The sequence below is a fragment of the Epinephelus fuscoguttatus genome, linkage group LG9 (genome assembly GCF_011397635.1).
Source record: "Epinephelus fuscoguttatus linkage group LG9, E.fuscoguttatus.final_Chr_v1".
In the NCBI taxonomy this organism is placed as follows: domain Eukaryota; kingdom Metazoa; phylum Chordata; class Actinopteri; order Perciformes; family Serranidae; genus Epinephelus; species Epinephelus fuscoguttatus.
The window spans coordinates 23,049,575-23,073,987 of NC_064760.1; the positions used below are offsets into that span (position 1 = coordinate 23,049,575).

At 42.5% G+C, this 24,413-nt stretch overlaps 1 protein-coding gene across 1 annotated transcript in view; it reads left to right on the forward strand.

Moving 5' to 3' along the window:
- Positions 1–2,436: 2,436 nt before the first annotated feature.
- Positions 2,437–24,413, forward strand: part of LOC125894847 (serine/threonine-protein phosphatase 2A 55 kDa regulatory subunit B gamma isoform) — a 29,065-nt gene continuing 7,088 nt past the window's right edge. Inside the window, exons 1-7 of the mRNA XM_049586489.1 lie at positions 2,437–2,853; positions 3,254–3,573; positions 18,664–18,761; positions 19,089–19,254; positions 20,626–20,738; positions 21,384–21,561; positions 23,008–23,172. Of these exons, the coding sequence (XP_049442446.1) occupies positions 3,498–3,573; positions 18,664–18,761; positions 19,089–19,254; positions 20,626–20,738; positions 21,384–21,561; positions 23,008–23,172 (796 nt within the window). The 5' untranslated portion in view covers positions 2,437–2,853; positions 3,254–3,497. The remainder of the gene's footprint in view (positions 2,854–3,253; positions 3,574–18,663; positions 18,762–19,088; positions 19,255–20,625; positions 20,739–21,383; positions 21,562–23,007; positions 23,173–24,413) is intronic.

Below are 24,413 nucleotides of genomic sequence, written 5' to 3' on the forward strand. Positions count from 1 at the left end.
GTGAATCCATACCTATAATGTTAATTCAGCTGAAAGAAAATGTTTTTGTTTTTTTGTTTTTTTGAGAAGGCTATGGATACTGCCAATTACGGATTTACAGATGTGCTAGTTTTCTCAGTTCTCTCTGACAGTAAATAGTGAACATCTTTAAGTGTCGGTCATGCGACAACAGCAATTAGAAGATGTCAACCTGGGCACAGGCATTTTCACAAATAATAAATCAATAAATTAATAAAAATCAACCATTAAAACATTCCTTAATTGCAGCCCTACTGTCAATAAGATAAAAAAAACTAATCAATTTCATATTTTTAGCACATCTCTTTCATGGCAAATAATTTGGTGGTAACAAATATATTTTAGAAGTAGCCCATCTAAAATGCATTCACCAAATCAAGACACATTGCATTTACATACATAATAGTACATTAGCTTCCTTTTTTATATTAAAAAGTATTAGTATCAGTATAAGTGATTCTGGTAGTGGTGTTACTTCATATCTGATCAAAACCAAATTTTGGGGCATTTCCCACCCTTAATTTTAAGCATATGAAATGTGCCCCCTTGTCCCACTGCTATGCATCACATTAGACCAAACTGATTTACTGATATGTATAAAACAAAGATTTAGATTACTTGAATTATTTTGTCAGTTTCATAATCACTAAAGGAAAGATTGATAGGCTGTGCTTATTTACACACCTAGCCTCGCTCTATGCAAAGATAACAGACTTTGCCTAACAGAACTTCTAAAGTGTAGAAAGTAAAGGTCTATTCTGTAGGACTGAGGGGGATTTATTTACAGCAATGGAATATGATATAATAAAGTGTGTTTTCCTTAGTGTGAAATTACCTGAAAATTAGGAGCAGCTTTTTCTTTACCCTAAAATGAGCTGTTTTCTCTACATAGGGAGCGGGTTCTTGAGCGAAGTCCGCTATGTTGCACCGCCATGTTTCTACAGTAGCCCAGAATGGACAAACCAAACACTGGCTGGGCCATTCATGTTTTTGTGGCGGCTGCTATCTATCACAGCCCCACTGAGCAGCACTACACAATAGGGCTGCAACGATTAGTCGACTAATCAATGACTAATCGACTATTAAAATAATCAGTGACTATTTTAGTAGTCAACTAATCGGTTTAAGTCTTTTTTTTCATAGAAAAGTACTATAAAAGTACCCCAAAATACTCTTATTGCAGCTTCTTACATTCAGTTATTGGCAGCTTTACAAACTCTCCCATGACGGTGAACTAAAACCCTTTGGCGTGAGTACGAAACAAGACATTAGATGACATAATTTTGGGGTTTGGGAGAGACAGACCGACATTTTTCAACATTTTGACACATTTTTTGATAAAATGATTAGTCGACTAGTTGCAGCCCTACTACACAAACAGACTTTTTTTTTTTTTTTAAAGATATTTTTGGGGGTATTTTTAGCCTTTATTTGATAGGACAGACAAGCATGACAGGGGGAGAGAGAGAGGGAGTGACATGCAGCAAAGGGCCACAGGCTGGAGTCAAACCCGGGCTGCTGCGGCAACAGCCTTGTACATGGGGCGCACACTCTACCACTAAGCCTCCGACGCCCCCACAAACAGACTTTTTAACGCAAACCTGCTTTACTCAGTGTTTTTACCGCTTCAAACCTTCTGGTCAGTTTGTTTTGGAGAGGACGACACCTCTGTGCATAATGAAGCTCTCGTTGAATGTCTTAAGTTGTCAGAGAAAAAAAGATGAGCACACATTAGCAGGAGCTGGGCTAGTGGTCCGTCCGCAATGAGCCAAACAGCGTCAGAGTAATACAGTGCGAAATTCCTTTATTCAGTGTTTTTACTGTTTTAAATCACCTGGTCAGTTTGTTATGGCGAGGAAGAGACCTCTGTTGATAGTTTTGCGCCTAGTAAAAACCTCCTGAACTATGAACACTGAAGGAATCTTAAACAGGAGGTCATGGTTGGCACATAGGAGAAGTTTCAGCTTGTTGCAATCTGCAATCCTCATGGTTAGATGCCACTAAATCCTATGAATCGTAAACACTGCTCCTTTACCATGTTGTGTATTGGTTGTTTAATATGTACAAATGCTGAAGTTGTGGTTTTATGCTAAGATAAGTTAGCCAACTGTTTTCATTATGATCATATTAAACAGATAGATATGAGAGGGGTTTTGATCCTCTCAGTCAAACCTCAGCAAGTCGGAGTCAGATTTCCCAAAAGTTGAATAGAAACTGATGTGTGTGTGTGTGTGTGTGTGTGTGTGTGTGTGTGTGTGTGTGTGTGTGTCGGTGGTGTATTAGTCTTCTCTGTGCTAATTTAATTATGTCTCCAGGTGAATCCCCTAGTCGTCACTGTACTGTGGTTCATATTCAGCACCCAGTCAAGTGAAACAGTCTCACCCTCTCTCTTGCTCTCTCTGCTTTCTCTCCCATTAGTCACAACCTTAGAAGACACTCTGCCACCTCGGCTGTGCCACCCACTCCATCCCTCTCCGTTTCTTTATCATATTTAATCACCTGCAGTCAGTGGTCAGGCAGATATCAGCGCTGTGATGATTGGCTTGCGACGAGGAGTAGGCGGGGCCTGCTCCGATGCATCACACACGTACCAGCGCAGCAGGACAAATCCTCTCTCTCTCTCACTCTCCCTCCCCCTCTCTCTACCTCTCGCTCTGCCTTTCATACATACGCCAGAGCGCAGACTGCAGCAGAACGCAGGGCCAGTAGGATTTTCCTCCTCATACTGGAACAGCCGACAAACCAGAGAGACAGTTTGCCGCTGAGGAAGAGAGCGACATTATTCATGGAGGATCCACTGAGGAGTACCTGACCCACAAGCTGCTGAGTGTGTGGGTGAGTGTTTGTCCCACTGTGTGTGTATGTGTGTCCATGAGTGTGAGTTCACTGCAGAAGCAGCAGCACTGCAGATACACCGACCAGGGGCTCTGCTCATCCCTCTCTCCCCTCCCCCCACTCTTCTCCCCTCCTCTTCATCTCCTCTCCTCTCCTCTTTTAAAGCATCCATTAACAAGTAGGGACTTTACCTATTTCTGCGAGCACAGGGCTGTGTATGTTGTGTGTGTTTTGCGAGAGTAGAATCGGTCTGGCCACACCTGGACTCAGCAGCTGCAGAGTGGCCACAGGGTGCGCTGGATTTTTCTTGCCTCACAAGTGCTGTGTGCTCTTCCGAGGCACAAATCAAGCTCACCCCTGATAGTTTTTGAACTGTTTTTAAATAATCCTCCTCCTGCAGGTTTGTATCTGGCTCACAGAAGCAGTTGTGCGGACTCCTACGTGCACTCATCCCTCCTTCGGGACAGGCCCACTCCCTCCTCATTTAAGAATAGGATGCCCGGCTCTGCGCCCTTGTGCTGAGGAGGCGTCTGCGGGCAACAGTATGGGCGCTGTGCTGGCCGGCATCCCCACCACCCCCTCCACCACCGATCTGCCACCACCACGCTGCCCCACCGAGACGGGCGCTTCCCCCAGCCCCGCTGATGGGCGAAGACACTGACGCCACACCGACGCTCAACCACCGCGGCTTCCTCCCCGACCACAATTATGTGACTGAAGGTAAGAACATGACAGAGGACGCTGCATGTGTTTGTATGTTACAAAGTGTGTGTTTAAGTGTGCCCCCATGTGAGTGTGCTTCTGTGTGTCAGGGAGTGTGTGTACGTGACAAAGTGTGTGTCTGCAAAAGCAAGCTCAGGACAGCTTCATAATCTTCTGTAAGCTGTGTGTTGATCAGACAGAGTTGCAGACAGAGCAACAAGAACTAGGGAGCCAACACTCTCCTGTCTGTAGAATTAAGCCATCTTAGACAAGTTTTCCTCTCCTCTGTCCCTCCTCTTCTTCTCTTATCATTTTTGTGTCCTGCACCTTTCATTTCTGTCTTTTCGTTTATTTGTGCTATTGCAACCTCTCTCTTACGTTGTGTAACAGCTATTTTGTCACACTGCAGGGAAGAATTGATCTGGCCGGTGTCCGAATGTGTGTATGTATGTCTCTGTTTGTGTGGGAGAATAGTTTTTTCTGTAACAGCAGGCATCTCCAGAAAAACAAGCCAGAAATTTCCACCACATTCTCTTAATCATTGCGCTGCATATCATCTCCCAGATCATAATACAGTCACACACATGCATAGTGTCTAATTAAGTATATTGAGTATCACCTCTATTAAAAAGTCCAGCAGCACTCATACTGCGCAAACCAGTAACTTCTTTTGGTTAGTTTCATAAAACAGGTGGATTATAACCTCGGATAACCCCCCTTCTGCTAATCTCAATTACACCACTAATCTCACCTGCACACTAGCTTCCCTGTCTGCCATTCCTGCCTGTCTGTCTGTCCCCAATCTGTTTCTTACACTCAGCTCATTGTTCGCCACGCCTCTTAGACCAGAACAGCGGATTATCATTTGGGGGTCATGAACGTGTTGCGAGCTCATTTGTGATCCTCATGTCACTGCAGAAAGGAATTATGCTTCCTGTGTCTGTGCTGTAATATAATATCCCTCGTACAGAGCCACATACTGTAGTCAGGGGAGACCTGTAGTGCTGCCTGTTGATTGTGTAAATGTGTGTGTGTGCATTCAGCCTATTGTATTGCAGAGAAGATTGAATAATATCTGTGTGTTTGTGTGTGTCTTTGTTTGTCCCTGTGTGTGCAAGTGTTTGTCTTCTCTTACACATACAGACTTTCCATGAGCAATCTGTGTCTTTGTCCATTTCAGAAAGGGATTCTGATGAGTTAGTGGCAGAAAATCAGTCTTAACATCCATCACCAACCATCCATTATTGCCATAGCAACAGTCCGTGATGATAAACATGTCGCTTTTCATGCTTGGCCAATATGATTGACGGATCCTCTCCACCCACCAATAATGGCAGTATTAATTATTCCACACATCTCAGGCAGACACAGACATTATTCAGGGTGAATTGCTGATGAGCACACAGCAAGGTGGACACACCACTGAACACTATTGGCCCGACAGGACTGTGCAACACATGGACAGGCTGAAAATAGATAGTTGCAGAGGAGTAACTACTCTAAAAATCAATCTCACAACAATTCCCCATAATGGCCCAAAACAGATAAATTCCTGTCACAAATAAACAAAGTGATTCATTACCTGCCTCCTCTTCTACATCCACTCCAACCCCCTCCACCTTTCCTCAATGTTCACCCCATCCCCCGTCCTCCTCCCCATTTCCATCCCCCACTGCCTCCCTCTCTCCCTCTCCCCATCGGTCCTCTAATGCAACTCACAGCATTGCCCAGTGCTGAAGTGGCGCGTCTGCCAAACAATTATCCAACAGTGCTCTAAAGGCTGCACAAACACAATGTGTCTCTGTATGTGTGTCTGTGTGTGTGAAAGAGAAAGACAGAGAGAGGTGGTGCGTGTGATTTTATGCTTGGGTGTATTTCGTTCATGTGTGTCTCCACCTTTCTTTCTTTTTCGCCTGTGTTGCATTCACATTCAAGTCTGTGTCTTTGAGTACATACTGTGTGTCTTTTTGTTGGCTCAGGTCTGTGTGTGTGTGTACGTGTGTCTGTCTGCAAGGGTTTTGTGTGTGTTTATATGTGTGTGCGTGCATACATATCAGTGTGTCTGTAGATCTTCCCGTGGGGATTCCCCCTGCCCTTTAACTCCTACAGGGGAGGGATGCTTAACCTCCCTCTACCTTAACCCCCCTCCCCTTCCTCCCTTCATCTCTTACTCCCTTCCTCTCACTCTTTCTGCTCTCCTCAATATCTCCCTTTGCTACACCCCACTTCCAACTGGAGAGGCATTGGGTTCAAGGATGGATGAGGAAGTAATAACAACAATTACATATTGCATCAAAATTCTGAATTTTGACATTTTTGAGTAAAGTTTAAGTAAATTATTTATGACTGATTTCATAAATAATGCATTCACACTAACCCCCGTTATTAATGTGCATCTTATACAGAAGTATCAGTGCTGTTGAGTAAAAACGAAACATATAAATGTTTGAATATAAATGTATACATACTCTAACATCAGCATTTGCTGATCGCAGCATTTTGAATATGAATATTTACTTGCTTGTTTTCATTTCATGTAATTTCAAATCTCTATTCTTTTGGGTTTTTAAAGAAATTGCTTTAGGCTTTAGAAACCTGAGATGAGCAGATGCCATTATGTTTGACATTTTAGCAGATTAATCAATAATGAAAGTAATTGTTTGTCATCATACCTGTATTGAGCTTTCCCCAGCTCTCACTGCTCTTTTCTAATTGGCAGTCAATAGCCCTTTTTACACAGACATCTTGCAATACTGCTGCAAGGAAGAACCTCATTACACCAGCTTTATTTTTTTACACAGGAACCAAGAAACAACATATCTTCAAACAACGGTTCATGATGCTCTGTGAATTAGTGGCCCACAAATACGACCTTAAATAAAGTTACATAATTAACATAAAGTCATGGAGGTTCGGTTTAGACAAGTTACTGTGGTTAGGTTTAGGAAAGGAAACATGCTGAGGATGTACCTTAAAATGACTCAAAGTTAACTCAGACTTCACATGATTCCAACCACTGCTCTCCTTGGCGAAGGTCCCAGGGGTAAGTCCTGTGTTTTGTGACCCATCCACCGCCCCTACCTGCCTCCTAACTGGGCTGCTCAGGACAGCTTCCTTTTTTACTCCTTTTAGGGCACTGGTCATTCCAAAATACGTTGGTTATGCACAAATTACTGGCTCATCGTCATGTGCGATATGTACGAATTTTGGTGGGTTAGATTGTGTGAGAAAATTTCCGAATAATGTGTGAGAACAGCCTGAAAAAATGTAGGCATAATGCCACCTTGGTATGTGATTTTAGACAGCATGCCAGTGTTCTGGAAGCAAAAGAGGCGTGATAGGCATGCGTTTAACACAACAGCTTCTGCCTCTACATACAACATAAGCGCTGGGCAGCTTTTTTAAACAATCTTCCTTAACTCTTCCTCTGCTCGGAGGGTAAGGAGCCCCCAGACCTCAGTGTGTCCCCAAGTTGTTGGACATTTTAGGTTACTGTTTTTCCTCTTTGAGTTATCTTCTAACTGCAGAGAGCTGCCTTTTTAATCTCACAGTAGTGGGCTGCACACATAACACGTCGTCAAAACATCACACCTGTCCTATCCTGCCAGTTCACACTTATTACACTAAATTAGCTTTGTTACTACCACCACTGCCAGCTTGAAGGCGGAACAACTCAGAACAACAGTCTCTCCATCCTGTGTTATGTGCACCTTTTATACAGAAAGGTGTGGCAGAATAACAGCACAACATTCGCACCATTGAACAGGCAGTGTAAAAGGGGCTAGTGTCAGTCACCTCGGTGGAAATGTGAGAGCTATCCCTGCTCCTTTTAACGTTCACCTGCAAAACATGAGACATACTAAGACTCTGTCCCACAAGCTGTCTATCTCTGTCTATCCTGCATGTCTTGCAAGCCTTGGTGCCAAACCCAACATGTGAATACATCATGTTGTACAGATACAGAATGATCATAAATACACCATCAGTATTTTTTTCTCTTGTGAGTACTCATGGCCAGATGTGGTGATGCAGTAACTCAGTCCCTACCCTTAACCCCATCCACCCTCCCCGGTCCTTCCCTCCTTACCCTCTGCTCCTCCCTGTTGCCCTCCTCCCTCCCTCCCTCCCTCCCTCCCTTCCCTCCATCCTTGCTCCTCTTGCAGGGCTGCTCCTGGCTATAGCCTGAAGAGCTCCGCCCATCCTGTCCACCCCTCTCCACCCTGGAGTCCTCCCCCAGGATGTTGAGCCCCATCCAGGTCCTGTGCTCCGACATCACTACCCTTTCTCTGGAGCCCGAGCCGTTTGCCTCTTACACTGAAGGTGTGTGCTCTATCCTCTTCTATCCCGAAGGTCACATCTGTGTCGCACAGTTGCGCCCACATGACCCCAGTGTGAGATATGAGAGTTTGTGTGGGTGGATGGTTGAATGTAAAAAGTGTGTGTGTGTGTGTGTGTGTGTGTCCTTTGAGTCAGGTGAATTCTCATGTGAGTCTGAGTGTTATAAATATCTTAAACATCACTTTGTCTCTGTCCGCCTGCCTCATCCTTTTTGTGTGTCTCTATTTTTGTACCTGCCTCTTTATTTTTGTCTCAGTCTGCCTGCTTCAGCGTGGATTGTGTGTGTGTGTGTGTGTGTGTGTGTGTGTGTGTGAGTGTGTGACTTGATTTCTTTAAATAGTTTGACTAGATGACACCCCATCTCCTTCAAAGCATCTATCATACTTCCACCTCCATTTGATATGGAGAACGACACACAGACACTCACGCATCCACATGAACATGCACAGATGCACTTGCTGAACCACATGAGCACACATACTCTGCACATGTACTGTGCAGACATTCATAAACCCACACACGCACGGCCACAGCTCATGATTATTTTCCACCAATTCATCTACCGTTTATTTTCTCAACTTAGTGATTAATTGTGTGGTCTATAAAATGCCCAAACATAGTTAAAGATGCCTGCCACGGCTGCTCACAGCCTTCAAACTGCTTGTTTTATCTGACAAGCAGCCCAAAGTATTTAATTTGCCTTCATAAAAGACTAAAGAAGGCAGCAAAAATTAACATCTGAGAAGCTGGAATCAATGAATTTTATGAATTTTTGCCAAAATAAGACCTCAGTTCTTCAAAATCAGAATTGTTGCAGAATCATTTTGTGTTGATCGACTAAATGTTTCCACTCTAAATACACCCAAACTGAAAGATAAGAGTGGCAGCATAAATAAAGGCCGAGAGTCTTCTAAATATGGGATTACATTTCAGTCTTTATTAGGTGTCGAGACATCATCTCAGTTTTCAGTATCGCTGGGGTTACTCTGGCTGTGAACGAGCTAAGCTCCTAATCTTTTTTTTCTGTGTTACGGTCCCACAAATCTGTTTGAAAAACAAATTGATTTATATCAAAAATGAATCAGACATTGCAGCTTTTAGAATTCATACAACTGGAAGATGTCTTTGCAGCGAGGCAAAGCAGGATTACAGGTGTACTTCACACACGCTGAAGCCGGCTTGGTCTGTGATTCTAATTGTTTGTGTCTATAACCATTAGGCTCACACCAGCTCTGCTCCATTGTGCTGATGTGTGTTTGGAGAAATGGCAGATTCCCTGCTGTGCTGGGCTTAAATCATTCCTCTCCACACATGTGCACCTCTAACACAAACACATGCACCATTTTTTCCCCCAATAACTCCAAAACTGCAGGACAGGGATCAATTTAACGTCTCCCTCCGGCAGTCTCTCCCCTCGTCTCCTTCGCTCCCTCCTCTCCCTTTCTCCCCCCAACCAGTTTATTTCTCTACAGGGTAATTGAGTACACACACTTGTGCACACGTACACAGGAAATGCGGGGTGCTTGAGCTGCAGCATGCACACACACACACACTCACCAACACACATACATACACACATCTCCTGCTGAGTGGTGGCTTGTCCTGTCTTTTAAGGAGTGTGTGTTTTTGGCTCGGCTTTAATGGTCTCTGTTTACCCAGTCCTAAGATATCTATAATTGGGACTGTAGGGCGTCTGCTCCCCTCCCTGTCGCTGTAGTAGCCTTAACAAAAAGAAATGAGGAAATCCACGTTCCTACCTATGCCACCACCCTTATCTATCCCATAAACCTCCTCTGTTCTCAGACGTGTCACAGATGAGCACTAATCTTAAGTCTAACTATTATTGTCAATGTTAATTAATCCATCTATTTTTTTTCTTGATCATATGATTAATTGTTACCTCATGAAATGTCAGACAATAGAGAAAAATGATGATCACATTTTCCTGAAGGCTTAGGTGACATCTTCAGATTGTGTGTTGTGTTGAATCAATCTACCAGAACCCTGAGATATTCAGTTTACCATCACTCAGATACTTTTCTGATTTTCAGCTAGCTTTGTATCGTGACAGTATGAGTAGTATGTTTAAATGAACTATGGTAAATTTCCCTCCATTTTACCAACACCCAGATCTCCCTGCTCATCTCCCAGCTCAACTGTCGCTTATTTCTTGCCTAGTGTACTGTTTAACTGTAATTGGAGATTGTTTGGTTCCAGCTAGCAGCCATATTGTTTCCTGTGTTGAGACCAGGTCCCCAGGAACATGGTTTAGTAGGGGTGAGAATCACCAGAGGATCCACGATACAATATTATCACAATACACTATTATTGCGATTTTACATATGTTGCGATATGCCGAGCATTGCAATAGAATATGTTGCGATATATTGTGAATTACAACTGTAAATTATGTCCCTAAAGGAAAACTTTGCCAACATTTGTTTAATCTAATATGATAAAGTTGTCAGTGTGTTCATCTCACTTTAGCCATTTTCTGCTGCACCAAAATGTGGACTGAAAAGCAATTGATTATATTATTCTTGTAGGCGACCTAAAGTTTGATTTTTATTTGTAATATAATAATTTATATAATAAAAAAATCAATACTGTGTAACGATACGAATGCCACACAAATATATCACAATACTTTGCTGTGTCGATTTTTCCCCTACCCCTACTGTTCAGCCTTGAAGCCAGTTTTTCCCTGCAGCCACCATAATAAAAGAGATGTCGGTAAAACTGTTTACAGGACACCTCAAACTGCAAACAGTGTCAATTATGACTCTTTTTGTTAGAAACTTTTGGTCCATGGAGGTTTTATGTTTGTGAAACGTTCCTCAAGCTGAGAAAAGCGTTTTAAAAATCTGCAGTGTCATCGCAATGTAAAGTCTTCAAGTCCTCAAGTATTCATTCCAACTTCATTGGAATGAATAGGCGCCATCTTGGCATCCAGTATCAAGGTATTATTATAAATGTATGGTTGAAACGACAAGCCTGCTTTGCATCACCCACCAGCGGGAGTGTTCAGTCTAGTGTCTAGTTTTCTGCCTCTTGAGCAAAAGCAAATGCCACAGTCCTCTTTTTCTGTTTACCTTGGTCATATAGCACACAGTTCAAAAAGTATTTTCATCTTTCTACTGCATAGACAGCCTAGTTTTATGAAAAGACCATCATTCCAGCAGTGAAATACTTTCTCAAGACAAAGAAAAGTAACAAATCCTTGCAATTGAGAGCCTTGAATTAGGGTGTGTTTGTCATTTTTACTCTAAAGTTGTCTGGTATTAAACTGTTGAAGATCATTTTTTTCTAATCACTTAAGCTCTAGCAGTTATTTTACAGTTCATAGTGTCGTACCCAAAGATTCAAAGATATTCAGAGAGATAAAACAGAGAAAAAAGCAAATTCTCAAATTTCCAAAGCTGGAGCAGCAACAGCATTTTGGCTTAATAAAAGACTTAGAGTATTAAGCAATTACCAGAATTGTTGTTGACATCTTTCCTGTCGATCATGAATCATTCCAGCTCTCCCTACAACATCATGCTTTGATCGCTGAGGAGCCGCTGTCCTTGTAAACACCTCACGGCGCGTGTTTGTGTGTTTTTCATTCGTGCGTGTTTTTTCATGCTTCTTTGTGTCATTGGGTTCATTCATGTTTGTGTGTTGTATTGTGCTGAAATGAACTGTACGTGTGGGCGCATGCACTTGCAGTCACAGTGTGTTCCCCCAGCTCCTGCAGTGTGGCGATGAGTCAGACAGGCCTGCTGATGCTAATGGACTGTCTGTGGGAGACAGACACAGCTAGCTTGCTGTAGTGTTGCACACACACATCCACACTATATTGACTTGCAACTTGACAGCCCAACAGATAGTCAAACACACATACACACACACACACACACAAACACATCAGGACGCTGGCCAGTTGTGCCTGTTACAGGAGAAGCCCAGCGCACATGATGGTACTTGTTTCTGCAATAGATGTTTGTGTTCCTAAAGGTCTATTTTTCTATTCTAATAGAGAACATCAGAGAGACAGATGGGTGTGAGGTGTGTGTGTGTGTGTGTAAGTGAGACAGAGAAACACAGGCAGATAAAGAGGATGGGAGTGGAGAGTGTATGCTCCATATTTTATTCAGCTATATTGTGTACCGCTCCTGTGGGTTTTGCTTAGCTTAGCTCTTTCTCTGTGCGACTTGAGTGGACACGCAGTTATCTGTAAATATGCACACGCACACACAGCGTCAAGCCGAACATTTGCTGTGCATTGTTACGTGACTTGTGAATTCAAAGCTGCCTGGTGTGCTTACGTGTGTTTGTGAATTTCACTGCATGTCTAGAGTTTGTGCTCGAGTGCTGTCATGAGTGTGTGTGTGTGTGTGTGTGTGTGGATGCATTAATTATCTGCATATCCTCAATTTGGACCATAGTGTCGGCTCCATCTCCTGGTATTAATTTAGCAATGTTTGTTAGTGGACAAAACTGCAGCGCCATAATTATTTTACCACGCTCCCTCTTCCTGCGAGGATTGGATTGATGAATCCCACTTCCTCCTTCACCAGACTGCCATATACGGCTAACTGTTACGAGTACCCCTGCTACTGGTTGGCTCAGCCTGTTACCATGGCAACCCTTGCTCACCGAAGGACCCCTCCACCGCCTCCGCCCCAGCGCCTCTTCCCTCCACCTCCCTTTCCATCCTTTCCATCCATTCTTCCACCACCACCACCAGCAGTACCACCACTACATACACACTAACATACAGCCAGGCGGCAGAGTGCCGTGGGGGAGGGATGAGAGACAGAGAGAGATGAATGTGGATAGACAACCAGGAAGAAATGAGAGAGTGAAATGGGGCAAAAGAGAGAAACTAGGGAACAAGCGATGACAAAAGAACGTGTGGGGGGAGAGTGATTGAGAGAAAGCCTGGGATTGTAGAAAGAAATTGAAAGTGAGGAATAACGAAGGCACTGCAGTGACTGGGAGATCAAGAAGCAGTGCAAGAGTAGTGGAAAAATGATAGAAACCAGTAATACATGAGATGTGTGAGGAACAGGGTGAATAAGGTTGTGTTAGTGTAGAGATTGAGGAGCAGTCCCTGCCTCCCCTCATCATAAAATCTCTCTCTCTCAAGGCCACCACAAAATAGGCAAGGCTACAGCTTTGAATCACTCCGACTCTCAATAAATACACTCTCCACACTCTATTTTTATTACAGTCAGCGCTTGAGGACCATGTTCTTTTCTATCAAAACTGAGCTCAGTGGACCCCTTTTGTCAAAGGCTTATTGGGATACCACATCTGACATTAAATTATTTTTAAATCTAATCTGTGGCATCTTTGAAAATATTATTTGGTCGTGCTGTAGAAGTCAGAGCTTTTGTTGTATAAAAATCTCTGTGAGGCAGGACTGCTTTGGAGGCTAGTGCAGTCAAAATACACCTTGTTGATGAGACTGTGGGCTATACAGCTTGTCTCCATTACCTTGAACATAAATTGAAGTTAACTGTAAGTTTTTTGTTTTTAGCTGGCATAGATTTATTGTAGGGATGCACGATGATATTGACATATCATCGATATTGGCCGATATTGGCCTTGAAAAAGAACAATCAGAATTGGCCAACATGCTTTTTCTTATTTTGCACAATGAACGAATATTACATATATTGAAAAGCATTCTATTTCATGTCTTCGTCTGCTGGTGGGCCATCACGAAAAGAGTATACTTGCATAATATGATATTAATTCCACTACAGCAGAGACTTGATGACAGAAATTAGCTGTTGAAAAAAGTGGATAGATTGATATCAGTATCGGTTATCGGCCGAATAAGTTGTTAAATATCGGCATATTGGATATCAGCAAATATCCAATATCGTGCACCCCTAATTTATAGATCAGGCAAAAAAGGATTGCCTGATGTTCCATCAGACACAGCTGTGTGCAGGCTAGGTTAAAAAAGTATGGCTGTGCTAGGTTAGCAACACAAATTACACAAAATACATGCAAGCAATTTTACCTCAGACGTTTTAAAATACTTTCATTGAAGCAACATACAGGTGTTAATAAAACAGTTGTTTTGAAGAAAACATTGTTGTTGAGCACAGTCTCTACAGTGGCATATAAAGTGGAACTGGATGTCACACTGACCCATTCTTGTTGTTAAATCTTTGCTGTGTGGAGCTAAAGAACGACTGATTCCTCAATGAATAGTTTGACATTTTAGGAGATACACACATTCATTTTAGTTCAGAGAGTCAGATGAGAAGGTCAGTACCACTCATGTCTGGAAGTTAATAATTTAGCTGCAGCCAGTAGTCAGTTAGCATAGCAAAAAGACTGGAAACTGTGAAACAGCTAGCCTAGCTCTAACAAAAGTTTTAAAAAATCTGCCCAACAGCACCTCTAAAATGCACTAATATACATGTCACAGCTCATTTATTTACGCAGTAAAAAATCCAAAGTGTAAAAATGACAAGTTGTGGTTTTAAGGGAGGTTACGTGCTGGAGCTATTATTGTCTAGGCGCAGTAACCTCCCAGTGATGAAAAGACTATAAGACTTCAGACCATTAAAATAGCTTAAAGAGCAGTGAGATGATTTGAACAATCTGAGAGGATCATGCAAATTCAAAATCTGACTCACTGCCTCATCCATCAGCACCTGAACTGCTGACCTAAAAACTGAACCAATTTTGCACCATGATAGAGTAGGATGGTGGGTGTCATGAGGGGACAACAACATATGCATAAAATTTTGCTTTTAAAAAAAGCTTGAGAATCAATTGAAAAGCACTGAAGCCATCACCATGGTGATCAGCATCACCAGCAACTGTCTGTCCTTAACACGGCATTTGTATTTACAAGTGTGAAGTCAAACCACAGATTGGAAACTTCACAACTGAACTGAACATTCACTTAACCTCAGCTGGTAAACAGACTGGACTTGTTAGCTTGTAAGTCAGGTTTAGTGTTGTTAAGAAGCTTGAATGTAGGAGGATGGCACAGCAATTCAAAATATGGCAAATATAGCATTTGCGTGATGATTGATTTTTAAAATTGATCCAGTCACGACTATGTCATTCTTGATTTTAAATGGTAAGCAAACTAGCAAATTAGCTTACACAGCGTGGTTAACTTGAGTTTTGAGTTTAGTTGCCTGGTATTAACATACATTTCAGGAATCTGAACACAAGTAGACAGCTGAGACATATCACCTATTATGTGACCAATATATATCTCTTGTTGACCATTTTGTGTTCTGATTTCGTTCCTGCCTTGGGCACTTATGCTAGAAGGTCACAGGGCTGCAAGCACAGTAATTACATCCACACTCTTGCTAGCTGCTCACTTATCATGTTAGCAGTTCTGTCGGTACAGCTGGAGATATATCGCAGTCAGCAGAATTCAACACGTCTCCTTCTCAGCGGTGTAACCCACAAGTTTCATTAGGATACAATACTGTATTGATTGTTAGGACAATGACATGATATATGATGATATCACAAAGGCTGCCCCTATACGTTTTGGATTTGATTCAGGGGCCTGAGGTTGATATGAGAAAATACCATTGTCTGCCTTGCGCTAGGCCATAGCACTGTTTGAATGTTTAGGACAGAGGTGTGCTTGGATGGAAATAGTGACACAGGCATGCCATAGGAATTTCAAAGTAAAAGCATATTTTAAAGATGATATTTTCACTTTGCATTGATGATATTGAATCATTGTCCACTGAATCGATTAACCGATCCAGATCAATCCATCATCATAACCCTGCTCCTTTCATGGGGCAAAACAATTGGCAGTCACACAACACTCGTCATAAAATAGTTTATAAAGCATTAGTGAAACAACCGCCACATCCTGCACTGATGATGTAGTTCTTGTCAGGGATGTATCGTAATGCATTAGCATTTACACTACAAAAGAAATGTAGACAAATGTATCCCAGACTACCTCAGCAAGTGGTTTGAGTGATTGGACCGCAATGCATATTGGTGGTTGATTATACTTGATTTAAGCGCTGCGCTGTCCACTTGTGATTGGATCGCCCAAGGTGCATGTGAAGACCAGGTATAAACAGGCTCCTAGATAATCTGTAGATGACTTGACATGGCTACATCTTTCATTGAAGCTAAGTTTCTGAGTACTATGAAAGAGGTTTAACCACCAAGATTTTTCCTCCCTCCAGATCAGCTCTGTCTGCAAATACACTGAACAAAAATATAAACGCACCACTTTTGTTTTTGCTCCCATTTTTCATGAGCTGAACTCAAAGATCTAAAACATTTTCTATCCACACTAAAGACCATTTCCTCACAAATATTGTTCACAAATCTGTCTAAATCTGTGTTAGTGAGCACTTCTCCTTTGCCGAGATAATCCATCCCACCTCACAGGTGTGGCATATCAAGATGCTGATTAGACAGCATGAATATTGCACAGGTGTGCCTTAGGCTGGCTACAATAAAAGGTCACTCTGAAATGTGCAGTTTTGCTTTATTGGGGGGGGGTCAGAAAACCAGTCAGTATCTGGTGTGACCACCATTTGCCTCACGCAGTGCAACGCATCTCCTTCGCATAGAGTTGATCAGGTTGTTGATTGTGGCCTGTGGAATGTTGGTCCACTCCTCTTCAATGGCTGCGCAAAGTTGCTGGATATTGGCAGGAACTGGAACATGCTGTCGTATACGCCGATCCAGAGCATCCCAAACATGCTCAATGGGTGACATGTCCGGTGAGTATGCTGGCCATGCAAGAACTGGGATGTTTTCAGCTTCCAGGAATTGTGTACAGATCCTTGCAACATGGGGCCGTGCATTATCATGCTGCAACATGAGGTGATGGTCGAGGAGATGAATGGCACAACAATGGGCCTCAGGATCTCATCACGATATCTCTGTGCATTCAAAATGCCATCAATAAAATGCACCTGTGTTCGTTGTCCATAACATACGCCTGCCCATACCATAACCCCACCGCCACCATGGGCCACTCGATCCACAGCGTTGACATCAGCAAACCGCCCCCCCACACGACGCCTCACATGCTGTCTGCCATCTGCCCTGAACAGTGAAAACTGGGATTCATCCATGAAGAGAACACCTCTCCAATGTGCCAGACGCCATTGAATGTGAGCATTTGCCCACTCAAGTTGGTTACAAAAACGAACTGCAGTCAGGTCGAGACCCCGATGAGGACGACGAGCATGCAGATGAGCTTCCCTGAGACGGTTTCTGACAGTTTGTGCAGAAATTCTTTGGTTATGCAAACCGATTGTTGCAGCAGCTGTCCGGGTGGCTGGTCTCAGACGATCTTGGAGGTGAACATGCTGGATGTGGAGGTCCTGGGCTGGTGTGGTTACACGTGGTCTGTGGTTGTGAGGCCGGTTGGATGTACTGCCAAACTGTCTGAAACGCCTTTGGAGATGGCTTATGGTAGAGAAATGAACATTCAATTCACAGGCAACAGCTCTGGTGGACATTCCTGCAATCAGCATGCCAATTGCACGCTCCCTCAAAACTTGCGACATCTGTGGCATTGTGCGGTGTGATAAAACTGCACATTTCAGAGTGGCCTTTTATTGTGGCCAGCCTAAGGCACACCTGTGCAATATTCATGCTGTCTAATCAGCATCTTGATATGCCACACCTGTGAGGTGGGATGGATTATCTCGGCAAAGGAGAAGTGCTCACTAACACAGATTTAGACAGATTTGTGAACAATATTTGTGAGGAAATGGTCTTTAGTGCGGATAGAAAATGTTTAAGATCTTTGAGTTCAGCTCATGAAAAATGGGAGCAAAAACAAAAGTGGTGCGTTTATATTTTTGTTCAGTGTAGATATTTCAAAATAAAACTTGCTGTATAAAGGGGAAAAGAAAGGAGGATAGGTAGACAGAGATTACATGTAACATTAAAACAGATTCAGGTTTCAGATATCACGCTGATGTGCCCTTCATTAGACAGTACAACCAAGTGCTCTCTACTCCTCACTGTGTGTGCTGTGTGATGAAGGGAGGTCCACTGAAAGCACTGAGTCAGTAAATGCAAAGTGGTTAATAACGTGCTTGCTCTTCATATTACAGTGCTGTCACTGAGTCAGACTGTGTTGGTGTTTCGGGACACAGAGCTAGTGATGGGGACATTGTTGGAAGTATGCAAATGGGGGTCCTGAAAAATTATCTTTGAATGATATTTAGTCACTAATGCAAATACACTCTGAGTTGTGTTTACACTTAAGAACACTACAGAGATGAAAGATGCGTAATTACTCTTATACACACACACACACACACACACACACACACACAGACATGAACATGAACTCAAGTGACACTGTAATCTTGTGTACTGGAAGTGTCATAGTGTGCGTCACTGTGTATGTGTCACACTGGAACACGGATAACACCTGGGCCTAGTGTGAAACAGCTGTGTGTGTGTGTGTGTGTGTGTGTGTGTGTGTGTGTGTGTGTGTGTGTGTGTGGGCTAATATGTGCTATATTATCTGAATTTTCTCTCTCGTGTTAGTGATCAAATATTGTTTTATTCTACATGTTAATTTGCATATTGTAATCCACTTACATGTTAATGCATTGACTGTTGACTTGGTTGAATAATTTATAGCCAGATAAACAGGTTATGTAGATGAATGATGATGCGTGGTCAATTAGCTAATGGCTACTCCTCCTCTCTCTTTCCCCACCGTTCTTTCCTTTCACGCTATATTTCTCTTTCTCTTCCTCCGTCTCTGCCTCTGTGTCTGTCTCTCTCCAGCTGATATCATCTCCACTGTTGAGTTCAACCACACCGGAGAGCTCCTGGCCACAGGGGACAAGGGAGGCCGAGTGGTCATCTTTCAGAGGGAACCTGAGGTAGGCACACACACACACACACACACACACACACACACACACACAAATATACAATTTTTCATTCCAGCTGTGAGAGCAGTGATGAACGCACACCGTTCCCCTCCAGCTACAGTCTAGATTGATTGATTAATAGTTGATACTCCCGCTATGTCAGAGACTGTATCATTATAGCTGTGCAGAGTCCGTGCCATGCTATTTCTTCACATGATCAAGGTGAATGAGGCTGGCTCCAGCCCAGGGTGTTGCATTACATTACTGTGATTCTATATGTGAGAAAGTGCTCATCATTCTCCCCACATTTCCATCTAACTCCTTTTCATTCCACAGAGCAAGACTGAGCCATTCTCACAGGGAGAGTATAATGTCTACAGCACCTTCCAGAGCCATGAGCCTGAGTTCGACTACCTTAAGAGTCTGGAGATTGAGGAGAAGATCAATAAGATCCGATGGCTGCCTCAGCAGAACGCCGCACACTTCCTCCTCTCCACCAATGGTGAGACAGCCCACACACACACACAGACATACACAAATACATGCATCTTAGAGGAGGATGTGGAAGGAGTGATGTGGGTTCATGATCTTTTGTGGGAAAGCACTTCCTTTAAACCAGTTTGAAAGATTATTTCACGTTGTTTCTCCCTTAAGGAATAGTTAGGATTTCTCCGAAGTGGGGTTGTATGAGGTGCTTATTTACAGTCAGTGTATTACATACAGTAGATGGCAGTCGGAACACCCCCAGTGTGCAGAAACAGACTGGAGTACCACCATGGAAGTTAAGCAGTGCTGGCCGGGGTAGCAGCAATACAAAATTTTAGCCTCCTAAAAAAATCGATATCAGTTTAAGTGTACGCTATATTTAGAATATTTTCACAGCTTTAGCTCACCATCAGACAGCTCTTTCCGAGGGGGAAGTGAAGCTATTATTTATGCTCTTTTCAAAGCCACCAGACTCCTTTGACAAAAACAGTATTTTTATCCAGCAGAAAACTGGAGCTGCTGGTCTACCACTGCCTCAATCGGATAATTTTTTTGTGTTCTTGTGTAACTCTGGTTAATTTGAACTGACCCTTTAAAACACCAAAGTCACACAATAACACACACAAATGACTTGATCAAGGCAGTGGTAGACCAGCAGCTGCAGTGTTCAGCAAAGTAAAATTAATTAATTCAAATACTCCAAACTATCCCTTTAACAAGTGTTTGAGTTTCTTGAGTCAGAAAGCACATTTCCCCTCGCCTAAAGAGATAAGAGTTGTTGCTTGTGTTGCATCACATGTCTGCAGTGCATTAGGAGTATGTCTGCCTCGGACAGTTTACATTAAGAGTTTATGGCTGTATTGGAAGATGTATAGATTTTCCCACAGCGCCCTGTTATTGATTTATTTAAGTAGTATATTATTTATGATTTAGGGTATGAAAAATTTAAGACCTGTCTCAGCAGTTGGGTAATGCTGCTGCTGGAAAGCTTGCTGTCATTTTTTCAATATAATACAGAGACTCTCTGTGTCTGTCAGCATTGATTACACAAAACCTTGCTGTTTGCTCATTTAGAGCTTCAGAATCCAAGCTGTCTTTCAGAGCTGACAATTTGGAGTGCGGTGGATTAGCATGTCTATTAAGTTCAAGTGCCTGAGTTGATCATGTCTTTCAGTAAAATCCTAAAACAGCTCTTTTGAGATTTTAGGCTTTTAGCTTCACCAATTTGAGATGATATTGCATATTTAGCCTACTCTAATATGTTTAATCACATCTAATCTAAGACCAGATAGCTTCCTGTGTCAGCAAGCACCTTTTATTCATTTGTCACACTTTCCGATTAAATCTGTTCTTATCTGATCGCCTAACGGCCCTGTCTGATTTCCAGATAAGACCATTAAGTTGTGGAAGGTGAGTGAAAGAGACAAACGGCCGGAGGGGTACAACCTGAAGGATGAAGAGGGTCGCATCAAGGACATCTCCACCGTCACCTCCCTACAGGTAACATCTTTCTGTCTGTCTCTATCTCCTGCAAGGTAAAACATTCATAAATGCAGTGGGTTGTGTAACAGAACTGGGTCAGTGGGTACAGATGTTTTTGCATGTGCAAAAATGGGTCACTGGCACAATGGTACATGTGTGCATGCATGAGTGTGTGAGGGCAGAGGAATCCTCTTTTCCCCGCTGAACAGCAACACAACATCTGTACTACGCAGAGTGAGCCCATGTGTGAGCGTATGCACGTATAATATGTCTGTCTTTGTAGAGGCCCGAGAACATGTATGTGTTATGTGACGGTGCTCCCGCTGTGCTGTATGCAAATAGAGCCACACATTTAAGCTGTGTGTGAAAATGGAAATCATGTATCGGACAAAGAAATTGTGTTTTAATGCAAATGCGAAGATATGAAAATGCAGCCAAATGAGCTTTAACTCGTGCACCGAATTGGCTCTTGATCCTGCTATCAAGCGGGCAAGTTGGGGCTCCAGCAGTAATGTATTATTGATGTCAAAGGAAGTAATGCATTAAATATTAATTCATGATACAATGACAGTATTTAGATTTAATCTACTGTCTGTATCATCTGTCTTCTCCTAATCAGTTACGTGTGGTATTTAACTGCTCTCTGTCTTTATGTCTTTAAAGGTGCCGGTGTTGATGCCGATGGACCTGATGGTGGAGGTGAGCCCGCGGCGAGTGTTTGCCAACGCCCACACCTACCACGTCAACTCCATTTCCGTCAACTCCGACTATGAGACCTACATGTCAGCCGATGACCTGAGGATCAACCTCTGGCATCTGGACATCACCGACCGCAGCTTCAGTATCCTTTGTGGGTTGTGCTCTACATTGATAGTGAGGAGGAGAGAAGACACACATATATCATCATCACATGCACAAACTCATATTAAAACAGGACTGGGTTTATTAAAGCACAAGGACACAGATAATTAATGCATACATTAACACATAGATGCTTGTACATGCACAATAATCACATCCCACCCACACACACTCTCACACAACTCCCACATTGCAAATCCCACTTTGTTGTATAAAGAAATGCACAAAGACACACAGTGTTGGGGGAGGGGAATATTATTCTTGAGGAGTGAAAATGTAGCTTAATGAATAATTCAAAGGCTGCATAAATATTTCAGCCCCGCTCTGAGTTCTAATCCAGCTCAATAGGACACAGTACAGTCACATCCATGACCCAGACAGGATTTATAATATTATAATTTATCTGAATATGGAATTACTTTTCTCCCAATAATCCCCCCAAGATATATTTAAATTGGTTTGCTTTATTTCTTCTGTAAATTATTTACAGTGTGAGGGTTACGTATACATTTACATACACTTGTGTGTGTGTTTTTTACATGAATTCAAACACAATATAATTAGTTTTTCATTTGGTCAGTTAGTGAATAGAACTGATAAAAGGATGAATGAATGAATACGTACATACAGGTTGACTTCAGCAGGTAAAAACCAGAGATGTATAATAATGCCTTGATACCGGACCCAAATATGGCGCCTATTCAGTCCTATGGAGTTGCTGGCACATACACCAAAAAGGTTCTCAGCTTCTGTGTTAACATTTGCGGTAGTGTTTCGCACGCTGGCTCTGCCCACAAATTCCTGCTTAGCTCATAAAATTTAAATTGTGATGACATCACAAATTTTTAAATCGTTTTTCTCGACACAAGGAGAAAAATAACAATAGAAAGATTCATGATTTGCCTTGTTTGCAGTTTGAGGTGTCCTTTCAATGGGGATTTATGGCAAAAATGTTTTTGGAGTTGCAGGGGATTTTTACGTATCAGTACCGTGTGAAGCCACTGCGGAAAATTGGAAGCAAAGCTGAGCTGCGTTTTTGGGGACCTGGTAAAAACCAATGACTATATATAACGATGGACAGTGCGTCTGCACATCCTCCTACTGTACATGAAGCCAAAATACGCTGGATACAGCTGCTGCCATCTTGTGCTGGTTAAGTCATTCGGAGCCAGAGTCTGTGCTAAGGTGATCTCACTTTATCAAGTTCCCAATGTCCGACCCAGTTGCTAGCAGCACCAACCATTCTGACGTCAACCCCCCTTTTTATTTCATCACATAACTAATTAAAACCAAACTTATCATTTCTGGGGAAAAACTTACCCCCGTTTAACCCCTATCATGATCGGGGCAGGGTTTATAGCCTACACTGCAGGCCCTGAGAAGTGGACTCTCTTATGTTGTTTTCCTGAGCAATGCTTCTTCTCAGACATTGTGGACATCAAGCCAGCCAACATGGAGGATCTGACAGAGGTGATCACGGCGGCTGAGTTTCACCCCCACCACTGTAACCTGTTTGTCTATAGCAGCAGCAAAGGCACCCTGCGCCTCTGTGACATGAGAGAAGCAGCGCTCTGCGACAAACACTCCAAATGTGAGTAAACATGCTGAGAGCTCGAAACATACACATTATGTTTTTAAATATACCCCATCTCCTTAAGGAGCCTTAAAAGGCCAAAATGTCTGATAGTGGTACTTTTGCGCGTTTTAGCCTATGAATAAGTTTTCAGATGAAGGTCCAACCTTTCAGGCAGTCATGTGTTTCAAAATATACAGTTCATGTTTGTAGCAATCTTGGAACCCAATTGGGTCAGACTTTGATAAGCCTGTTGGGGCAATGGTGAATATTTTGAGGGTTCCAATGTAGCCAGTGGATATCTGGGCCAAGACATCCTCTTCCATGTGCTGGTCATTTCAGCAACAGATATCTCCATATGAATACAAAGGAAAGTTAAACTGTCGTCAGACATTAGCCGATGGGTTCGCATTTGCATTTTGGCCAGTGCTTTTTGCCTCTTTTGCTCTCCACACTGACTGTTTACCTACTGTTTACCTGCCGCCCAAACGTGATTGGTCACTACTACTCAGACTAAACAGAAACCAGAATGCTTCCGATACCAAGATCTTATACCATTTCCTACAGATTCTGCACAGTCATGCGGATATCTGTTTATAGAGATGATGTTTTTAGGCATGCTAGCAGCATTGCTCCAGGAGGCAGTGTCAGTTGATCGGTCAGTCCGCCACTTTTGCCCAGACTGAAATATCTCAAACACTATTAAATGGAGAGAGCAAATGCCAGTAGATTGGCTGAGGAGTGCTACTTCATTTGTCATGCCCCTGCATGACAAATTTTAACCACTTTGGGGATCTCCTGACTTTTCATTTAGCTCATGAAAATCAACTTGCAGAGACTTGCTTAAGATACTTAATCCATCAGAGTGGACTATCATTATTAGTTTGCTTTATGTATGCATGGTTATGTAGATCAAATCGGGGACTATCATCTGTGGTGGTGATTTGATACTTAACACTGTTTATTCATTTTGTAATGTTAATGAACTCAACCTGAAAAACCTCAGGTATGCTCATCCAATAGAAAGTAAATTATCTAAAACCCAACCTGTAATAAGTGATTTCCTTTCAGTTCAGGTGCACAATATGTCTCCTTAGGATCATTTTTTACCATCTGATAATGTTTCTTTCCACTCCTGGTCCATTAATGTAGAGCAGGGTTAGTTTACCCATAAATCTGCTGTCCTGAAGGGACAACAATTCAATTCATGGCAAATTTTCCTCATATGCTTCAGATTTATTGTTTCCTAATGTTCTTTT